Source organism: Balaenoptera borealis (assembly GCF_965194805.1).
Source record: "Balaenoptera borealis genome assembly, chromosome: 5".
Lineage (NCBI taxonomy): Eukaryota > Metazoa > Chordata > Mammalia > Artiodactyla > Balaenopteridae > Balaenoptera > Balaenoptera borealis.
The window spans coordinates 12,713,508-12,732,357 of NC_138862.1; the positions used below are offsets into that span (position 1 = coordinate 12,713,508).

General features: G+C 48.2%; 1 protein-coding gene across 1 annotated transcript; it reads left to right on the forward strand.

The window, feature by feature from the left end:
• Window positions 1-4,288: 4,288 nt before the first annotated feature.
• On the forward strand, window positions 4,289-17,831 carry LOC309630179 (cilia- and flagella-associated protein 298). The gene is made up of 7 exons (XM_082395105.1): window positions 4,289-4,963; window positions 7,240-7,407; window positions 9,239-9,306; window positions 14,396-14,554; window positions 16,265-16,396; window positions 17,122-17,217; window positions 17,517-17,831. The coding sequence occupies exons 1-7, from the start codon at window positions 4,825-4,827 to the stop codon at window positions 17,625-17,627; spliced, it is 873 nt and encodes a 290-aa protein (XP_082251231.1). The 5' UTR covers window positions 4,289-4,824; the 3' UTR covers window positions 17,628-17,831.
• Window positions 17,832-18,850: the final 1,019 nt, after the last annotated feature.

The window sequence follows — 18,850 nt, forward strand, 5'->3', positions numbered from 1 at the left end:
TTACTAATCATCATTAAGAAGCCATGCACTTATTCTGCAAGAGAAGCCCTCATGCAAAATCTTGTTGGCTCGAAAATAACACGTGAAGCCTGAATGATGATTTTCTAACCCAGAGCGAGAGAAACAGCCTGGGGGGTCAGGGGGAGGCGCAGAAGGGAAACAGGCGCACGAGGAGCCAGGCAAAAGAAGAGACTGCCTTAAAAGACCCAAAGTAAGAGACCGAGGCCAGTAGTTCCTGTGAGTATTGCCTTTTTTCAGATTGCCATTTAAAACAATAACCTTGATTCTTAAATAGTTCAGTTATGTTCATTAACCTCTGACTAAGAAGTTACAGATACAGAATAATAGGCTTTGTAAAAACTTTTTATTTTAAGGTAAATTTGTATGCAGTTATAAGAAATAATACAGAGAGATCCCAGTTTCCCAAAACTGGGAAACTACCTTTTACCCAGTTTCCTTCAGTGGCAACATTTTGCAAAACTATAGTACAACCAGGACATTCACATTGACACAAGACCTTCCCATCACCACAAAGATCCTTCATGTTGCCCTTTTCCCGCTTCCCTCCCATCCCATGCCCCTCTCCTGTGTCCTTAGCTTCTGGCAACCACTAACCTATTCTCCATTTCTACAGTTTTGCTACTTCAAGAGTGTTAGGGAAATGGAATCATGTGGAACCGTTTGGGATTGACTTTTTTTTTTTTTTAATAAATACATATACTCAAGGATGCTTGCTCATTGCTTTGTTTCTTTCTTTTTTTTTTTTAATTTCTATTTATTTATTTATTTATTTATGGCTGTGTTGGGTCTTCGTTTCTGTGCGAGGGCTTCCTCTAGTTGCGGCGAGCGAGGGCCATTCTTCATCGCGGTGCGCGGGCCTCTCACTATCGCGGCCTCTCTTGTTGCGGAGCACAGGCTCCAGACGCGCAGGCTCAGTAGTTGTGGTGCACGGGCTTAGTTGCTCCACGGCATGTGGGATCCTCCCAGACCAGGGCTCGAACCGGTGTCCCCTGCATTGGCAGGCAGATTCTCAACCACTGCGCCACCAGGGAAGCCCTGGGATTGACTTTTTTACTCAGCATAATTCTCTGGAGATTCATCTGGATTGCATGTATCAATAGTTTGTTCCTTTTTATTGCTGTGTATCAATAGTATTCCATGGTATGGATGTACCACAGTTGGGTTAACCATTTCCCCACCCACTGAAGGACATCTGGGTTGTTCCAGTTTGGGGCTATTATAAATGAAGCTGCTATGAACATTCATCTCAGGTTTTTATGTGCACAGAAGTTTTCATTTCTCTGGGATAAATGCCCAGGAGTGCAATTGCTGGGTCGTAGGGTGGTTGCATGCTTGGATTTTTTTAAACTGCCAGATTGTCTTCCAGAATGACTGTACCATTTAACATTCCCATCAGCAATTTATGAGTGATCCAGTTTTTCCACATCCGTGCCTGCATTTGCTGTTGTTACTATTTTTTACTTTAGCCATTTTGGTAGTAAATATTTCATTGTGGCTTTGTGTTTCCCTAATAGCTAATGGTAGTGAACATATTTTCATGTGATATTTGCCATCTAACATCTTCTTTAGTGAAATATCTATTTGTGTCTTTTGTGCATTTTCTAAATAGATTGCTTTTTTACTATCGTGTTTTGAGGGTTCTTTTTGTACGCTAGATACTCCACCTCTGTTGGATATGTGGTTTGCAAATATATCTCCCTGTCTGTAGCTTATCTGTTCAGCCTCTCCACATAATTCATAGCCAGATCCTGAGCCCCGCAGGTCCACATTTACAGCATGAGTGATTGACTCAGGAAAACCAAACTCACAAACTCATGTATAAATCAAAATGCCAATTTATTAATGTTAGAAAAGTAAGTCTGACCACATCAAGATTTAGCGAACACGTGGAAATATGGGAACTCATACACTGTTGGCGAGAGGGCAAACTGGCACATCAGTTCTAGAGAGCAATTTAGCAACATCCAGCAAAGTTCATATATTCTATCACAACCAATTAGACTTGGAGAGAAACTCTAGGACATGTGGAACAGGATGTGCATTGTTTGTAATGGTGAAAACTAGAAAGAAACTAACCATCAAGAGGGGAATAGAGTGACATATTCATAGTGGAATACTATACAGCAGTGAAGTGAATGAAATATTAGTAAATCTCATTATGGAGCCATAAGGCAAGGTACAAAATAATACAGTATGACATTAGTTACATAAAATTTAAAACATGCAAAACATGTTTTTTTTTCAATACAGTAAAAATGTGCTCTTTTCCTCCCTGGCTGCCTGATATCTAGCAGCCATCATGAATGGCCAATTAGTTATCTGTACCAGAGTGTTCATCACTAATGCAGTGCTTCAGCAGATACAAATGGTCATAAGATGCCCTTTACCCTAGAAAGGCAACAGTACCTAAAATATTGAGACAATAAGCTAAAGTACACAAGACCACCCAGATGTCATCTTTGTCTTCAAATTCAGAACCCACTTGGGTGGTGACAAGACAACAGGCTTTGGCATGATTTACGATCACTTAAACCACACTGAGAGGGCTTCCCTGGTGGCGCAGTGGTTGAGAATCTGCCTGCCAATGCAGGGGACATGGGTTCGAGCCCTGGTCCGGGAAGATCCCACATGCCGCAGAGCAGCAAAGCCCGTGCGACACGACTACTGAGCCTGCGCTCTAGAGCCCGCGTGTCACAACTACCAAAGCCCACGCACCTAGAGCCCGTGCTCCACAGCAAGAGAAGCCACCGCAATGAGAAGCCCGAGCACCGCAGTGAAGAGTAGCCCCCGCTTGCCACAACTAGAGAAAACCTGCGCGCAGCAACGAAGACCCAACGCAGCCAAAAATAAGTAAGTAAATTTATTTTAAAAAAAACAAAAAACACCACACTGAGAAAAAGCTACACACAGAATTTGTAAGACATGGCCTGTATGAGAAGAAAAAGACCTAAAGAGAACACTGAAAGGAATGCAACGAAAGAGTAAAGTTAAGAGGACTACAAAGGCAAATATCAGTGGTGACAAAGATTAAAGATGGTGTAAGGGCTCGATCTGTGACAATCTGGCAGATTTTCCAACAGATATGTAGTTAATAACTACATATTTAAGCAAAACTGAGTGGCCAGTACAAACATGGGTTTTCTATACTTTTCATTCATTTTATATTATTAAAAATTATACCCAGAAACCCTGTAGTACATGAGTGTGTGGATAAATGGTTCTACCTAGAAGGCTATACTATAAACCAAGTTTTTAAGCAGGAGTTGGCTTGATGGATACGCAGTTGGATTCAGGAGAAACGGGGGGATGATCTTAGAGCCAGCAGTCAGGAGCTAAGTGACCACAGTAGGCCACTTTCTTCCTCTGAGGAAGAGAGACATTTGCCAATCTGACCAGTACTGCATGTTCCAGGGCTTGGGTGAACCCTGCCGCAACAGTACTAGAGATGAAAACACATCTCTCCCTGGGCGCCATCCGCTTCTATCCAGTGTCAGTCTAACGGTCTTCACATGAGGCTCTGGATTGGCTTTGGGCATTTCCAAGGCCTACAGTCACACACTTTCTCCACTCTGCCCCGGAACTTCAGGATACGGTTTCAGTGGAGGGAGGCAAAGTTTCAGGTACACAGAGTGGCAGGTGCTTGTAATATTCAATTTGCGTTCGGCAATGGCCCTTCCAAGGAGATAACCAGGGGTAGGGGCCTTGCGCTATTTTTGCTTTGCTAGCGCTTCGTTATCAAGGCCTCAGTACAAATGTTACCCAAGGAATGCCTGAAGGCTTAAGGCATTCCTTGACCATCCAATCTAAAAAGCCAGTCACCCTGTTCTGTTTTTATATCTATTTGAATTTGCCTTATCCGTTTATTTTTGTTTTTTCTTTGTCACTTACACTGAATATAAGCTCCATGAGAGCAGTGACCCTGAATCTTCCTCCCTGTCACCGGCGCCCGGAAGAAAGCGCCGAACCCGATTGCCTTTAATAAGAATTTGTTGGGCGGTGAGTTGCTGTATAGTTTGGGGAGGGTCGCTACGGCAGCAGCCGCTCGAGCCACTCTAGAGAGGGGAATTCGAATCAGCCCCCACGAAGGAGGACGGACACTTTCCCTGACCCCTCAGTGCTGAAAACCGGAGCAGAGGCAGCCGACACCGGGGATCAGCGATTCGAGACAGCCTCTTCTGAGCGCTCCAGACCCGAAGCAGCGGGAGGAGTTTCCGGAAGTGGAGACTGGGGGCGGCGGAAAGGCTACGGAGGCTCGGAGCTGCGGTGGGGGGACTGCTGCGGGGCTGGGCACCTGGGGGTTCCCACCACCCCACCCATTCCCGACCTAGCAACCTCTTTCCCACCCACCCATCTCCCTGGGTGGAATCTTGGGCCCCAGGCGAGCCGACTGGGCGGCCAGCGCTCCACTCCGCCGGCTGGTCTGTTTGACGGTTGCCCCGACGACAGCCACTTCCGGGAGCACGGCTCGGCGAATCCGGCTCGGCGGGTGCGGGCGGGCCCCGGAGGCCCTCCCGGACTGTGTGGATCGTTGCTCGGCAGCACCTGCTCCCGGGAGTGGAGGGTGGGGTCTCCGCGCACCACAGCTTCCCCAGCCTCGGGGTCTGACCTTGAGCTGCGGCCCTCAGACTGTTTCTTTGTTGCTCCTGGCAACAGCCACTTCCGGGAGCGAGTGCAGTTCCCCCAGCAACGCGAGCCCCGGAGGCCCGGGTTTCCGCCTCCCAGCGGCAGTTAGTCGGTCGGTCGTCGCTGTTCGCCGCTCATCCCGAGGCTTCTCGCCGCCTCGGCGGGACCTCCAGAGCCACCATGGTTCTGCTGCACGTGAAGCGGGGCGACGAGAGCCAGTTCCTGCTGCAGGCGCCGGGGAGCACGGAGCTGGAGGAGCTCACGGTGCAGGTGGCCCGGGTCTACAACGCGCGGCTCAAGGTGCAGCGCGTCTGCTCAGGTGCGGCCCGGCGGCGCGGCGAGTTTGCCGGCTGGGTTGGGGTGGGGGCCCGGGCCGCGAGGGCCCCGGAAGGGAAGAAGAAACCGGGCCATCTGGGACGAAGTTGGGCGGGACCCACGAGGCTTTCTCGGGCAGGCCGGGGCCGAGGGTCAAGTTTGCGAAGATTTGCAAAGATATGCGGCAGCCGGGCTTGAAATGGGACAGCGGGGTTCGCCAGAGATGCTTCAAGAGCTGGCGGACCGCGAGGAGAGGCTCCCGGAGCCGGCGGGGAGGGCGCACCCCAGGGTCTGGGAGCCGGGATTGGGGCGCTGTGAGCAAACCGAAATAGACCCTGTACAGAGGACGCAAGAGGCACAGAAGGGAGCTGGAAGCTTGGACCCAAGAGCGGGTGTAGTGGATTTCAACAAGTGTGAGAGGTGGCACGCGCACGACCACTGGGCCGTTTTTTCAAAGTGAATTTCCTATTTTGAGACTTTGGAGGTAGAGCAGTTTCCGGTGGTGGGCCCCCCACCTTTGGGATGGCCTTCAGAGGTGAGAAACAGTGAGAGAGCCTCGGTGTTCTTGCCTCTCTTGGTGGTCCCTTCTCCAGGAAGCAAAGCCTGATTCTCTTGTTACAGTGTTTTGGTCACCGTCCTCTCGACACTCTGGAGCAGTGCCGTCCAAGGGAGCTTTCCACCGCGATGGAAAATGTTCCCAGGTTGTGTTGTCCAGTAAGGTAGCCACTAAGCACACGGGGCCGTTGAGCACCACCAAGAAACTGCGTTTTTTATTTCATTTCAACTTAAATCCAAGTAGCCACGTGCAGCTAGTCACTGCCACATTAGGCAGCGCAGTACTTGACAGGATGCTACTCCAGGTGTGGTCTAGGTTGTGATTGTGTCTATAATTATACCACGTGATTTTTGTACCATGGAGAACTCCTTAAGGGTCATGGTTTCTACCTTTATGGGTCATACGTATAGTTTCTTAGTAAAATTTACTGACTCCAAAACAAGCTCGATTAAGTGTTATTTTAAAATGAAAGCATTTGGGGAGAAAAGGGCCTCAACTTCTTTTTCTATGAAATTATCCATTGAAATGTGGTGCTCATTGTTCAGGCATGTTAGTGAACTTAAAACCCATTCATTTGCGACTTCCATGGTGGTCCAGTGGTTAAGATTCTGCGCTTCCAATGCAAGGGGTGCGGGTTTGATCCCTGGTGGGGGAACTAAGATCCTACATGCCATGCGGCGTGGCCAAAAAAAAAAAAAAAAAAAAAAAACCCATTCATTTAATCTACAGTCCTTGTTATCAGCCGTGGTTCAGGCAGGCCCCAGTGCTATACCCACCGAAGACAGGGATGAATGAGACCAGCTCCTTGACCCCCAGATACTTACAGTCTGCTGGGGAGAGAGACAATAAGTATCCCATAAGTAGTCCATTAAGTTCCACCATTTGTTCCATAGTATTGTATTATTATAGGCCACCTGGTGTCTTCACACAGTGCTATGGGAAGACTTAGCTCCACGTACCTCTTTCATGTGAAAGAAAGAAGGGAGAGAGAGAGAGAGAAGGAAAGAGAAGAAAGAAAGAAAGACAGTTTTGCAAGGCTGAAATGTGGATTCGTTTTGGGATGAATGTATATGGAATAGGAAAAATATAAAGCATGCATTTGAATAGTGAACATGATACTAGAAAATCAAGGTCTTGTCTCTGCCACTGTGGAAGGGCGTGAGCTGCCTTATATCCTCCCCAATGATCAGATGTACATAAATGCTTTATAAAGTATTTATATAAAGTTTTATATACAGTAGTTGAAGTGTGACCAGAGCAAGCCTCAGGTGGTACAGCTGCAAATTAGGGAAGATGGGGATGTTGATAACGGTCTGGCCTACCTCTCAAGGTTAAATTAAATGAGGTAAGCTATGTGAACGCGCTTGGAAAACCATAACGCCCTATGTGGATGTGTATTCAGACCGTCGATGAATTTGAATTTGTGCCTCCTGAGTGCCGGGAAGTATAACATAGCACAGAGGGTTAGAGCACAGAACCTGTAGCCTGTGAACTGTGGGTAAGCACCCAGACTCTCTGCTTCGGTTGACCTAGGACAGATTGGTGAGCATTTGTCAGAGGTCAAGGACAGGTCGGGCACATAGCAAGTGGCATCAAAGGGTTTGTTAAATAAAATAGGCAATGGGCAAGACGCCCGACCACTAGGGAGCTCATATTCCAATGAGGTGTAAGGTGTTACGATGATGACTACCGTACGTATTGTCTAACTTTCTCTTGTTTTTAAGAAATGGAAGAATTAGCAGAACATGGCGTATTTCTCCCTCCCAATATGCAAGGACTGACTGATGACCAGATTGAAGATTTGAAATTAAAGGATGAATGGGGTGAAAAGTGTGTCCCCAGTGCGGGTTCAGTATTTAAAAAGGATGATATTGGACGAAGGAATGGACAAGGTAATGCAGCATTTTTCTTCTCTCTGCATGCCTGAGTATAGCAATAAGTACGAAAGCAGTTCTTTAAGTTAAAAAATTGACCTCAGTATTTATATACAAACTTATAAAATACTGCACCATATAACTACTTGTAAAACACTAATCCAGAACGAATTAGGTGGAAAAGAAGGCATCTGTCTTCTTGCTCTAAGTTGCAGCTAGCTTTTAAATGTGATAGATGAACCATAAGAAATTACCATTTTTGTAGGCAACAAGTGATTGAAAATCAGCATTTTCATGTGGTTCGACCTAATAGTTTGAGGGGATAATCATTGATAATGTATTGAAGGGTGTGTTTTGTTACAGTTTGCAGATCAGGGTTTATTTAGAGATTCTGTGTGGAAGGAGGAAATAAATATCAGCCCAACAGTCTCCACTCGAATTGAGGACATGCCTCTCTTTTGTACAAAGCAGCTTAGGACATGCGAGAACACTGAAGAAATTCCTCTTGTTTTAGTATATGGTTGTTTGTGTGGAATTGGAAGGAAAAAGGGATGATAACCCATTTTGATAGCTTCTTATCCCTTTTAACCTGCATAAAAAACTCCATTTAAAAGACTATAATTGGGACTTCCCTGGTGACACAGTGGTTACCAGTCCGCCTGCCGATGCAGGGGACACGAGTTCGAATCCTGGTCCGGGAAGATCCCACATGCCACGGAGCAACTAAGCCCATGCGCCACAACTACTGAGCCTGTGCTCTAGAGCCCGCGAGCCACAACGAAGAGAAGACCGAACTCGCTGCAACTAGAGAAAGCCCACGCGCAGCAACGAAGACCCAATGCAGCCAAATAAATAAATAAATAAATAAATAAATAAATAAAGTTTATCATGGATTCTTTAAAAAAAAATAAGATAAAATAAAAGACTATAATTGATCAGTTAACAAACACCTAAGTATTTACTATGCCCTTAAAACACTATTAGGAGCAAAAGAAATAAAGTGTCCCTATAAGGCCTTTTTGCATGCTCAGAAATTTTTTTTTTAGCATTGAAGATAATAGGAATTTCTAGTATTATTTCTTTTTTTTTTTTTTTAAATTTTTTTAAAATTTTATTTGTTTATTTATTTATGGCTGTGTTGGGTCTTCGTTTCTGTGCGAGGGCTTTCTCTAATTGCGGCAAGTGTGGGCCACTCTTCATCGCGTTGCGTGGGCCTCTCGCTATCGCGGCCTCTCTTGTTGCGAAGCACAGGCTCCAGATGCGCAGGCTCAGTAGTTGTGGCTCACAGGCCCAGTTGCTCCGCGGCATGTGGGATCTTCCCAGACCAGGGCTCGAACCCGTGTCCCCTACATTGGCAGGCGGATTCTCAACCACTGCGCCACCAGGGAAGCCCTAGTATTATTTCTTTTGAATTTTAACCTAGAAAATAGTTGGTTGTCTTCCACATCTTTTCATACCTAAACCCATTCTCAATTTGGAGAGATCTTTTGCTTTTTAGGAGGAATTGCATCAATGAAAAAAATAATGGTACTTGTAAGAACAGTTAACAGTTTATTTTTACCAGTTCATTTTTCATCTTTAAACCAAGATAGTCTTAATCACTTTTATTTTAATACAGTTTTATATTTCTAGTATTTTCAATGGCTATGTTATTTATTAAGAATATGAAGTTTGAAAGATTTCTACCTAATTTCTTACAGCCAGCTTTCCTGTATCCCTCAGCTGAATTCCATTCTTGTACTTTCTCTCATCTCACTTCCTCCCTGACTCAGACAGAAGGGATTAAGATGTTTAAGAAGAGTTTTAAAGATGGCTGTCTCTCTCCCCCTTCCCTTTTTTATTTTTATAGCTCCAAATGAAAAGATGAAGCAAGTTTTAAAGAAGACTATAGAAGAAGCCAAAGCAATAATATCTAAGGTTAGCTTTTTAAATGAAGCCTTTCGTTCCTTTCCTTTCCCCCCTCCCTCTCCCTCTCTCTCTTTCCTTTTCTCTCTTTCCTTCTTTCTCTTTCTTTCTTTCTTTCTTTCTTTCTTTCTTTCTTTCTTTCTTTCTTTCTTTCTTTCTTTCTTTTCTTCCTTTCTCTCTCTTTCTCTCTCCCTCCCTCCCTCCCTCCTTCGTTCCTTCTGCCTTCCAGAGGCAAGGGAAACAAGCATGTTTGGGGTGGGCCCTAGCTTTTCCTTTTCATAATTGTGACAGTTGTCCTCAATCCTCCCAGTTCTTTCAGGTCTGACAGAAATGGTTATTGGCTTGTGTAAATGTGGTTCAAATATGAATTGATGCATATATGATTTTGTTTCCTTAACTTTTTTTTTTTAGTTGAAGTATAGTTGATTTACAATATTGTGTTAGTGTCAGGTGCACCGCATAGTGATTCAGTTGTGGTTTTTTCTGATTATATTCTATTTGAGGTTATTACAAGATATTAAATATAAGTTCCTGTGCTATACAGTAAATCCTTATTGCTTGTCTATTTTATGTGTTGTAGTTTGTATCCCTTAAGAACTAATGAAAGTGGAATGGGGAGATGCGAACATTGTAACCACACGCTGGATCTACAGATACCTGACTGACACAGCATGTGTTTATTACGAATTAGCTTTTTGTAATTGTCTTAAGTATTAACACAAAAAGTATTTCATTGAAGGAGAAACATACCATTGACATGCGTATACTGTGAGTCTGGAGGAGAATGATTTAAGGATTTTTCAAGAATTGAATGTTTTTTTCAGTCGCTGTTATTTATGCGTTGCTGATACTAGTTGCTCTCGCCCGCCACTGCAGGCCTTCTCACTTGATAACTGCTCTTTCTTCCGTTCCTCTCAATGCACTGGGCGTAACTGTCATTTCTAAACCAACATTTCCCAAATTCTTCAAGCTCTTAACTACTCCTTTAAGTGCTTCAGGAAAGGCTGCCCTTCTGCCTGTTAATATAGGAAAGGCTCTGGGAAAGCCTACAAGGAAGGCTTCGGTTCGATCTAACGTTTGCAAAATGCATTTGACTGCAGAACCTTTTTTTAGAAGGATAGATAATAGCTAGTAACGTCTAGTCAAACAGGCACATCTCGGAGCACGTTAGGAGAACAGTGGCCTGGACCCTGCTCTTGCTTCTGTGGATATCCTTCCTATTCATCTGTATCGCTTCTTCCCTTTGCCTGTGTGTATTTTTATATAGTCATGTCGTAGTTGAGAGAGAGGGGTTTCCCAGGGGCTCCAGTCGCTTTGCTGCAGCGATTTGCCCAAAGTTGCAGAGCTCCTGGGTGGCCGGGCCTCACTTCTCACCCGGGGCCCTTCACGCAGCTTCCAAAATGCAGCTGGCGTCGCTCTCGCCTCCCTAGACCCTGCCCTGCGGGGGGCGCTTAGCCCTGTGGGTCAGAACCCACTGGGCAAGCAGGGAAGGAAGGGTTCAGGTCCCAGCAGCCCCGCTGTGACCAGTCCCTTGGCCCTGGGCCTGGGACTCCGCCTCCATCGCTCAGGTTCCTCAGGGGGAGAGTGGAAGACGGTGGAATATGGAAACTGGGGCTCCTTGGGGTGGGACGATGGTGTCCATGCCACCCCTTTTCCTGGGACCCACCCTCTGCTGTGAGTGGGAGACCCGGACAGCGGGGAATCTCTGTCGTCGTGAGGCCGCACCGTGAATTTCTCTGTCACCCAACCATGGCATCTGGTGGGGAATCCCCGCCCTTGACATTGGTGGAGTTTTTGTAGAAAATGACCCCGTGGCGCCCCCTTTCTGCATATATTGGTAGTGGGGGGTGGAGCCCTCTGAGTGGGACAGCTTCCCTCCGGTGACCCCGGATCCGGTAGATCTTCACACCGTCTCTACGGCATGTGCCCCTCCTGAGGAGGCCTGATTTATTTTATGGGGATTTATGACTTGGAAACAGTTTCATAAGCCGCCCTGGGAGTAGGTAAGGCAGGAATATTACCTCCATCTTACAGATGAGAACGTAGGTTTAGAGAGTTTAAATCTGGGCCTCCAGGGCAGTCTGCCTTCCTCCCTGGGGTGCATCAGCTTCAGGCCACGGGTGCTGCCTGGCCCCCTGGCCCCCCGGGACTTGGGCATCCACGCTGATGGTCCGTGTTGTACCAGGTCACAGGACGCCTGCATTTCCTCGGAAGCCAGGATTTTCACCTCCCTTCCGTGTCACTTGCCTACAGCTCGGTCAGGTTATAACTCACAGTTACTCAGAGCGGCTCCGTCTCAGATGTGGGCCCTCACGTTGCCCTCTTAGTGCAGGATCATCCATCCTTCCCTGCCCCCTCCCTTGCCCCCCAGCCCCTCGTCAGCATGCCGAGGGTTCCCGATAGCCCTCCCCCCTACCTTGCCGCCCAGCCCAGCGGGGCCCGATGCGGCCTCTTCCCGGCTCTGGGTCTCTGCGTGGCCTGTGCTCCTGGCCTGACCTCCTGTGCTGAGCAAGCTCTGACCTCGTGGGGACTGCGGGCCCGCTGGCCCTCCCCCCAGCCTGTCTCAGTCCCTTCCTCTCCTTGGGCTCCTGCCCTCTCACCGTCTCCGTGGGCAGCTTTGCCTCCTGCTTTGGCAGTGAGGTCGAGGCCGTCTGGCACAAGCCCTCGGTTTTCTGTCCCCCCTGCAAACTGTCTCTTCCTGCATCTCTCTCGTTCTTCCCTCGAAACTCTGACCAGTGTCTCTTGCCCCTGGGCTCTCCCACTCCAGCTTGGCTACATCTCCCCTTCTAGAGACCCAGGAGGAATAATGCCTTTAGTCTCTCCCGTCCCGTGGCAGCATCTACTCTGTAAGCACACTCGGGCCTCCTTCCTTAGCCTGAAATCAATCCTCTACAGCTTAACCTTCCACCTGCGCCCCCGACACTCGCCTCCCCCATCTTCCCACCCCCAGCAGCTTTCCCGAAGGAGAGGCCCCCAGATCCTCGGGCCAGACCCTCCCAGGTTTCTCAGAACCTGGCCTCTGTTTTCTTCCGCCACGGAAATGGCCACCTCAGGGCCCCCAGTGACGCCCCTCCTGCAAATCCAGGGGCTTCTCCTGTCGGACTGCTGGACCCCTCTCTGTCTTTCAACCACATCCATGAGCCTCCTCTGTCCTGGTTCCCTCCCGGTTCCTGGCTGCTGTTTTCTCTGGCTCTTGCCTCTGAAATTTGGTGTTTCTCAAAGTACTTTATCCTGACTCGCTTCTCTTTTCTTTCTGCTCTTTCTTCCTTGGCATTTTATCTTCTCTGCCAAATACAGATTCCACTCTCCACAGATAACTCTCAAATCTCTGTCCTCTACCCCAGCATCTTCCTTTACTTGCAACCTGAGTTTCCAGCTGCTTTCTAGAAGGTTCTACCTGAAAGTCCAACCAGCACTTCAAACTCAAGTTTTCTAGACCCGAGCTCATTGATTCCTCTGCCCTGTGTTCTTTACCCAAGAGGAAGCGCTTCCTGCAGACTTTTCCATTTTTACTAAGAGCCACTGCTGTCTCGGTTATCCAGGCTCAGTGTCACCTTCGTCACTTCCTCTCTGTCACCCGTATGCCTTAAGTCTGGTCCTGTACCGTCCACTCCCATGGATTTAAGATGCATCTTAAATCCAACCCCTCTCTTCATTTCCATGGTCACCACTTTATTTAAGGCTCCCCTGATAGCCTTTGTGTTCAGACACCAGCTGGGGGGCCTGCAACTCAGCTCTGACCCTAACTACCCAGAGCTGGCACGGACCCCGCAAGCTAAAGGGTGAGGTCCCCAGCCAGGCTTGCCCGGCTTCAGGCACCAGGTGACCTGCACTCTGTCTGACTTGGCTGCAGATTTGGAGGGTCCCACCACCCCCCTTCAGGTTCAGTAATTTGCTTGAATGATGCACCGAACACGCTGCAAGTGCTGTATTTCCTGTTTTGTTATAAAGTTTTGTTATAAAGCATACAACTCAGAAACCGCCGGATGGGAGAGACCCATAGAGCAAAGTTAGGGCCAGGGGCAGGGGGTGCAGAACCTCCGCGGCCTCCCCTCCTCCGTGGACCCCGGGCACTCACTTTCCCGGGCACACACCTTCAGTGTGGTCTCCACCCAGGAGCTCTGCTGAGCTTCAATGTCCAGAATTTTTATCAGGGTTTCATTGTGTGGACCTGATTGGTTAAATCATTGGCCACGTGACTGAGCGCCTCTCCAGTCCCCTTCCTTCTCCAGAGGTGGTGATGGTGGGGATGCGGGGGTGGGGTGGGGGGGCGTCTGAAAGCTCCAACCTGCTAGTCCCAGCTTGGGCTTCCTGGGGAGGCCACCCCTCCCCAAACTATCCAAGGGTTCACATGGATCACCTTGTCAGCATGAACCCAGGTCTGGTCAGAGGGTGCTGATTACGAATAATGACAACCCTATCACTCAGGAAATGCCAAGGGTTTTTGAAGCTCTGCCCCAGGAACAGGGGACAAAGACCAGATACACTCTTGATTACGTCACACCTTTCTCTGCACTCTTCAGAGCCTGCTACCAGTCTCCCCCCGCCTGGGTCCGTTCTACAGCCACTGCAAGATGAGTCTCGCAGCGTCACCGCTTCTTCCCAGAGAAGCCACTCGCTGCCCATCGCCTCACTGTCAGTGCTAACTCCTCAGCCTGGCGTTCACGGCCATCCCAAAACAGGCTCCAGCCTGGCCGGCCAGCAGTGTCTTCCCTTCCCCGAGCTGCGTGGGCTGCTAGCTGTTACCTGCTTTTCTTTGCTGCTGCTTGTCCTGAAGCACTCTGTTCCCTGAGATGCTGTCCCCTCTGCCCTGTTTCCTGATGCCTTCTCGCATCTGTACCGCTGGACTGGGATTCCTCCCCCCAGAGTGTCCTCTGCACTTCACCCCTCTTGGTGCCGCTCATATCCTGCTTTATAACCTAGGTCGTGGTGGCCATGGCTCAGCCCCAGAAATAGACTGTAGTCACTTTGGTAGCGAGCACCATCTGATTCTTTCCGTTGCTCTGGCAGTATCTGGCACGGGTCTTGTACAAGAACTTGATTGATATTTGTTGAATTGATTAGCCGCATCGTAGATAACAGTGCCTGTAATCATTTTCAGAAACACGTGGAAGCCAATGTCTGTGTTACCATGGAGATGGTGAAAGACGCCTTGGACCAGCTTCGAGGTGCAGTGATGATTGTTTATCCCATGGGGTTGCCGCCATACGATCCTATCCGGATGGAATTTGAAAATAAAGAAGATCTGTCGGGGAGTCAGGTATGTGGCTCTTGGAGTTTCTTCCAGGTGAGTTCATTCCCTCCCCCAGCCCCCAAACAGCAGAAGCCCCTGAGATTTGACCTTTCTCTGCTGATGTAGTTTGTTGCTTCATACACAGCTTTCCATCTTGCTAGACTAGGCTTCAGAGCAGAGTTGTGAATTCAGGGGAGGACCCCGAGGACGTGCTCCTGGTTGAGGGCTTGGCCCACACACACAGGGGTGGCAAGAGACAAGGGAGTCACTGAAAACATTCCCATTTTCTTTGACCACTGGGAAGCCAAAACCCTAATTTGTGCCTGTTTCTACCCAAACATATTGGTCCCTTTGCATGGAATTTTGTGTTCTAGCTTTATATCTTCCCCCCCCCAATACATTTATTTATTTATTTATTTATTCATTCATTCTTGGCTGCGTTGGGTGTTCATTGCTGCGCATGGGCTTTCTCTAGTTGTGGCGAGCAGGGGCTACTCTTTGTCGCGGTGCACGGGCTTCTCATTGCAGTGGCTTCTCTTGTTGTGGAGCACAGGCTCTAGGCACGCGGGCTTCAGTAGTTGTGGCTTGCAGGCTCTAGAGCGCAGGCTTAGTAGTTGTGGCACACGGGCTAGTTGCTCCATGGCACGTGGGAGCTTCCTGGACCAGGGCTCGAACCCATGTCCCCTGCATTGGCAGGCAGATTCTTAACCACTGCGCCACCAGGTAAGTCCCTAGCCTTACCTCTTGCTCCTTATTATTTTCTTAGCTTTATGTTCCACTTTCCTTTGTTTTTCTCATTTTCTCATTTCTCATTTTTTCATTCCTTATCCTATGGGACAGTATCTTTTTCTCTGAGCCATCTTAAATAGGCAGGATATGCAGAAGCAAACGAACAGCCCCATTATACCTATACAGCTCTTCCTCAATTTATGATGGGGTTATGTCCCAACAAACCCAGCGTAAGTTGAAAATATTATAAGTTGAAAATGCATTTAATACATTTAACCTACCGAATATCATAGCTTAGCCAAGCCCACCTGAAACGTGCTCAGAACACTTACATTAGCCAACAGTTGGGCAAAATCATCTAACACAAAGCCTATTTTATAGTAGTGTGATTTATTGAATACTGTACTGAAAGTGAGAAACAGAACCGTTGTCTGGTACGGACAGTTGTATTGGTTGATTACTGTGGCGATCACAAGTTACTGCCGCTGCCCAGCATCACGAGAAAGTCTCACACTCTACATCACTAGGCCGAGAAGAGATCAAAATTCAAAATTTAAAGTGTGGTTTCTACTGAATGCGTATCACTTTCACACCATCATATAGTCAAAAAGTCATTAATCGAACCATCGTAAGTCAGAGGCTTTTGTATTTAAACACCCAGCAGGATCCCCGTATTCTTCCCTGGCAGTAACCTAAAAATCCATCTAAGACGGACCTTATATCATGGATGAGGGTGCAAATGAGATAGGATACCCGCCACTTCCCAGAAGTTACCTGAGTCAGGGCATGAGTTGAAACTAACAGGGAAGGTGCTGAAATGAGTGAGGGCTTTGAGTAGGGGGGGGTTAGTGCTGCCCGTGGGGGAGGGCAGGGGAGGGCAGGGTGCTGGAAGCCTGTCCCACTTCCGATGCTGGGAGGGGCATTGGCCAGCCTCCGTGCCCCCAGGGCCGGGCCACACCCTTGGCCGTGTCCTGACTCCCTTAAAGCTGGTTCTTACCGTGACCCCAGGCAGCACTCAGTGTCATCACAGAATCAGAGGCACAATTGTGGTGGGCAGCGAAGGAGCTAAGACGAACAAAGAAGCTTTCGGACTACGTGGGGAAGAATGAAAAAACCAAAATTATCGTCAAGATTCAGCGGGTAAGTACTGTAACATGTCACTATTTTTTACTTACTTGCAAACTGATAAAAATTTACATTAAAGCTGAAAGATTTAAACTCTTGTGCAGACACTTTAATCCTGCCGGTCCGGGCTTAAAGTCAAACTGTCCTCTTTATGGAGCAACAAAAACATGAAGGAAATATGGATCGATTGACAGTATCTGGAGTTTGTTTTAACTGAGGGGGAAAGGAGAGTATGCTGCGTTCATTTCAACTTTAAAAATGGGGCTTACAAGTAACTAAAAATGTTTCTTGAAATGAAAAATACAGCCCAGAGCACTGATCTCAAGTTTTTCTGAGTGCTGATAGTCTGTGAATGAGGCGGAGGGCTGGAGACCTGTAAGGACTTCGTGTGGAGCCGTATACCTGCAGGCTGCTTTGTTCTGTGCTCTCTCCTAAATCATCTCTCCATAGTTTTGGGGCAACAGGGTCCCCCCACGATTATCCCTACCCCTCCCTCACTGGACCTGCAGTGGCTGACTTGGGAATGGCTGTTGACCAACACGGCACCACCCAGCCTCCACTGGGAGGGCCCAGGGCCAGAGCGAGACTGCCCTCGTGATTCGCCGTGGATGATCAGGAATGCATGACCTGTTTATCTTTAGCAGTCGGCAAAGGCAGTTGTAAGACGTGAGCTGTAACTTCCCGGGTTGTCCTTATAAGAAAGCCTTAATCCGCAATTTGCCGTCCCCCCGTCTTTTCAGAGGGGGCAGGGAGCTCCAGCGCGAGAACCCATCATTAGCAGTGAGGAGCAGAAACAGCTGATGCTCTATTATCACAGAAGACAAGAGGAGCTCAAGGTACCGAGTGACTGACGGCTTCTCAGCAGAGCTGGCGCCTGGGGCGTTCACCCGCTCACCCCCATGCCTCACTCTGGGCACGGGGGCAGCTCGGGGGGCGGTGGGTTCTGCAGGATGTGGTGAGGGCACCTCCTGAGCTTCAGCCTCGCCAGGGCTGCGGGCGCCCTGCCCAGTGTCCCCCTGCCTTAGAGTCTGGAGGCGTCCTGCTTCTGGGGAGGTGGGGAGCGAGGAGGTCAGTCGTGGGTTCTGCAGAACGCTTTCCTGAAATGCCTTCCTGAGCAAAACACGTTTATGTCCAGAAATTGGAAGAAAATGACGACGATTCCTGTTTAAATTCTCCGTGGGCAGATAACACTGCTTTGAAAAGACATTTTCATGGAGTAAAAGACATAAAGTGGAGACCAAGATGAAGTTCACCAGTTGATGAAGCTTTCTAAAATATTAGCTCACCTTTCTTTTGGCAAAATAATCATAATAATAAGTAAAAAGGACACCCACAGCTCTCTTTGAAAGTTGTTGAAATTTCTGGTTTTCCTAGTTGTTTTTTCAGTTTGAATTTTTAAAATAAAAGTTATTCAAGGCTGTAGAGCTTAATAAATACATCCTCAAAAGAATCCGCCTAAACTATTTTTATTTCAGGACGACTATCTACTAATCTGAGGTTTTTCTTTGGCAAAATACGGAAGATATAGTTACAAACATTTTTTTCTTCCTGATTGCTTTATTTTATATTCTCATAACAGCTGTTGTATTGCAGGAGGTTGAAAGTACCTTTTCTCCCAGGGATCTGCTGTGCAAGTTGGCCGTCAGTGGCCACTAGAGGCCGCCCGTCACTTCCTTACCCGCATTTATCCTGGGCCCTCCCTGTGGAACTGTCAGAGGCCCAATTCTCAATCTTGTTTCAGAGACTGACAGGGGGTCGAACTGTAGCCTTGTGTCTCCCAGCTTCAAAGGTGAAGTTCACCCCCTGGCTGAGACCTGGCTGGTCTTGTCTTCCAGGTGTAAAGGCTGCACCTGTGATGGAACTTGGGTGGCCAAACTAGACTAACCTTGAAACTGGACAAAGTCTTGTGTAGTTTCTGGGCTTTTCCTGAAAACTAATGCAGATCCTGGTAACCGATGGTTCTCCCCGTGGGCTCACAAGAGCCTGCAGCTCTTGTCCTGCTGAGGTCGGTACCGAGGCTGACAGATGCAAACGTTGTTGGCTCGGTGGCCATCTGGCCACAGGACACACTGGCTCACCTGTCGTCCTGACTGATTTTCTAGGACGTCTTTGATTTTAAATTCTCCAACTCATCAACTCTGCAAATGCTGACGTTTCAGCAGCTCAAGTACATCTCAGATTGTGCAGCGAGAAGTGGCCTAGACGTCTCATCCAGCTACATTTGGTCTGTAGAAGACTCTTCCCCTAGTTGGAGGAAACGCATCACGCTCACTCTGAGGAAAAGTGAAGTGACAAGGACGCTCCCTGCCCTGGTCCCCCTGTGCCCACTTCTCCTCACCCACCACGGTGCTGGAGCCCCCCTGTACTCACACAGCCACAGGGATGGGGCTGGGGGCGGGGCCGGGACCCTGGGTTCCCAGACCTGATTCCACTGTGGAGGGTGAGGACCGTCCACGTCTCCCCCAGCCC

Coding starts and splice junctions, on each gene's coding strand:
- LOC309630179 (XM_082395105.1), top strand. CDS start 4,825: ATGGTTCTGCTGCACGTGAAGCGGGGCGACGAGAGCCAGTTCCTGCTG. Junction 14,555..16,264: donor AAGATCTGTCGGGGAGTCAG/GTATGTGGCTCT, acceptor CCGTGACCCCAG/GCAGCACTCAGTGTCATCAC. Junction 16,397..17,121: donor TTATCGTCAAGATTCAGCGG/GTAAGTACTGTA, acceptor CCGTCTTTTCAG/AGGGGGCAGGGAGCTCCAGC.